Consider the following 3,010-nt stretch of genomic DNA (forward strand, 5'->3'; position numbering starts at 1 on the left):
ATTAATCGCATCCAAAATAAAAGTTTTTGTTTACATAATATATGTATGTGTACTGTGTATATTTATTATGTATATATAAAGTTATATATTTATTATATATAATATATATTTATTAATTAAAACATTTATATATTTATATTCTTATATATTATATTATATATAAATATATTTAATATATAAACATAACATATTTTTCTTAAATATATACATGCATGTGTTTGTATTTATATATGTGACCCTGGACCACAAAACCAGTCATAAAGGCCCGTTCACACCGAGCACGATAACTATAAAGATAACGATAAAGATATAGTTCTAAAAATCGTTCTCAATATTAAAGAATAGCATAGTTCACACCACAACTATAACGATAATGATAAAGAGGAACGATATCGTTGTGATCACTTTCAAAACTATTTTTTTTCCAGCTGATGAACGTTAAAACACTGACAGCCAATCAGAATCCATCCTGCTGTAACGAGCTCAAGAATTTAAAGCGGCAGACTCATGTGCGCTTAGAATAAACAGACGATATCGTTCGCTGGTGTGGACGCTAATATCGTTATCTTTATAGCTATCTTAATAGTTATCGTTCTTGGTGTGAACGTGGCTTAAGGGTAAATTTTTTTTAAGTTTTGCCTTTCTTGTGTTTTGTTCCTTGGACTGTTACCTTGTTTTTGATTGACTGCTGCCTGCCCTGATCATTGCCTGTCTTGTTGGATTACTCTTTTGTCTGTGCCTTGGATGTTATTGTTTGCTGGTATCTGACCCTGCCTGTCCTGACTACGCTCTTTTTAATAAAGCCTGCTATTGGATCCCCACTTCGTTGTCACGACGCCTCAATTGTTACAATACACACATATATAGTATGTAAACAAAAACTGTTATTTTGGATGCGATTAATCGCGATTAATCGTTTGACAGCACTAATATACATATTTTTAGATGGTCTTTTATTGTGCTATGAAAATATACTAAGAAACTTTAAACTATACCTAAAACAACCTTCCCAATTTGTTGACTTTTTGTGAAAAAACAAATAATTAATCTAATTCAAGTTACTGTCTTTTTAGCCTGAATCACTTCCTCACTTGTATGTCGCTTTTTAAATAAGCCAATAATCACTTTCTTTTTGTAGTTGATTATATCCTGCTAGATCCAGCGGAGCGAGAGCGTCTGTCAGTCTCTGCTGTCCCCCGGCCGTTCCCGTCCCGTGTCATTCGTGCACCAGTTCCCTGGTCCGAGAGCTACAGAGAGGCTCACAGCTGGCAGACGGAGAACCTCTGCACCGTCAACCCTATGATGCTCCATGTACAGGATCTCTGGATGAGCAGGTTGGCATCTCTACAGTGGTGGCCAAAATTATTAGAACACTAGTATTTTCACCAGTTAAAAAAATGTTTTTTAGTCAGTTATTTCTATCTTTTGCTGTAGTGTGTCAGTAGGAAATATCTGTTTACATTTCCAAACATTCATTTTGCCATTGATTGTAATAACCCAGTGAGATTTTTGTCTGACAACAGCCAGTGCTCCACAAATAGGGCTGGGCGGCATATCGAGTTTGTACGATATATCGATATATTCTTTATAAGCGATACGATATGAGGCAATACCGTTTATATTAATATACTGTAGTTTGATACGAGCGCATCAGAAAAATATAGCAGAGGACAATGACTGAGCTGCTGTGGAGAAAGTGCATAATCCAGTTTGTTCTAAACATGTGACAAGCTTCATATTAAGGCCTTTAAAAACTGGTAAGACATAGTATAGTTTATAGTTTACGTGGCTCAGCCTGTCATATGTTCTGACAAAAAGGCTGCGTGTGGGGCTGGCAGAGACGCTACTTGCGCTGTTTAAAGGGGTCATATGATGCGATTTCAAGTTTTCCTTTCTCTTTGGAGTGTTACAAGCTGATTGTGCTTAGATAAGATCCCTGAAGTTGCAAAGACTAAAGTCTCAAAACCAAAGAGATATTCTTTATCAAAGTTAAGACTCTGCCACTATACATATTTTTAGATGGTCTTTTATTGTGCTATGAAAATATACTAAGAAACTTTAAACTATACCTAAAACAACCTTCCCAATTTGTTGACTTTTTGTGAAAAAACAAATAATTAATCTAATTCAAGTTACTGTCTTTTTAGCCTGAATCACTTCCTCACTTGTATGTCGCTTTTTAAATAAGCCAATAATCACTTTCTTTTTGTAGTTGATTATATCCTGCTAGATCCAGCGGAGCGAGAGCGTCTGTCAGTCTCTGCTGTCCCCCGGCCGTTCCCGTCCCGTGTCATTCGTGCACCAGTTCCCTGGTCCGAGAGCTACAGAGAGGCTCACAGCTGGCAGACGGAGAACCTCTGCACCGTCAACCCTATGATGCTCCATGTACAGGATCTCTGGATGAGCAGGTTGGCATCTCTACAGTGGTGGCCAAAATTATTAGAACACTAGTATTTTCACCAGTTAAAAAAATGTTTTTTAGTCAGTTATTTCTATCTTTTGCTGTAGTGTGTCAGTAGGAAATATCTGTTTACATTTCCAAACATTCATTTTGCCATTGATTGTAATAACCCAGTGAGATTTTTGTCTGACAACAGCCAGTGCTCCACAAATAGGGCTGGGCGGCATATCGAGTTTGTACGATATATCGATATATTCTTTATAAGCGATACGATATGAGGCAATACCGTTTATATTAATATACTGTAGTTTGATACGAGCGCATCAGAAAAATATAGCAGAGGACAATGACTGAGCTGCTGTGGAGAAAGTGCATAATCCAGTTTGTTCTAAACATGTGACAAGCTTCATATTAAGGCCTTTAAAAACTGGTAAGACATAGTTTCTAGTTTCGTTTCGCATATTAGTTTAAGTGGCTCGGCCGTCATATGCTCTGACAGAAAGGCTGCGTGTGCCGCTGACAGAGACACAGGCTACTCGCGCTGTTTAATGTGTTTGAGATGTGCTGTCTTCCTGAATGCATAACTTACATTTCACAGGTATATTCTCC

At 37.2% G+C, this 3,010-nt stretch overlaps 1 protein-coding gene across 1 annotated transcript in view; it reads left to right on the forward strand.

Moving 5' to 3' along the window:
• Positions 1-3,010, forward strand: part of dnah3 (dynein axonemal heavy chain 3) — a 49,273-nt gene that overhangs the window by 5,305 nt on the left and 40,958 nt on the right. Inside the window, exon 7 of the mRNA XM_016569476.1 lies at positions 1,139-1,334. Within this exon, the coding sequence (XP_016424962.1) occupies positions 1,139-1,334 (196 nt within the window). The remainder of the gene's footprint in view (positions 1-1,138; positions 1,335-3,010) is intronic.

This window comes from Sinocyclocheilus rhinocerous, unplaced genomic scaffold (genome assembly GCF_001515625.1).
Source record: "Sinocyclocheilus rhinocerous isolate Xijiao unplaced genomic scaffold, SAMN03320098_v1.1 scaffold2116, whole genome shotgun sequence".
Classification (NCBI taxonomy): Eukaryota; Metazoa; Chordata; class Actinopteri; order Cypriniformes; family Cyprinidae; genus Sinocyclocheilus; species Sinocyclocheilus rhinocerous.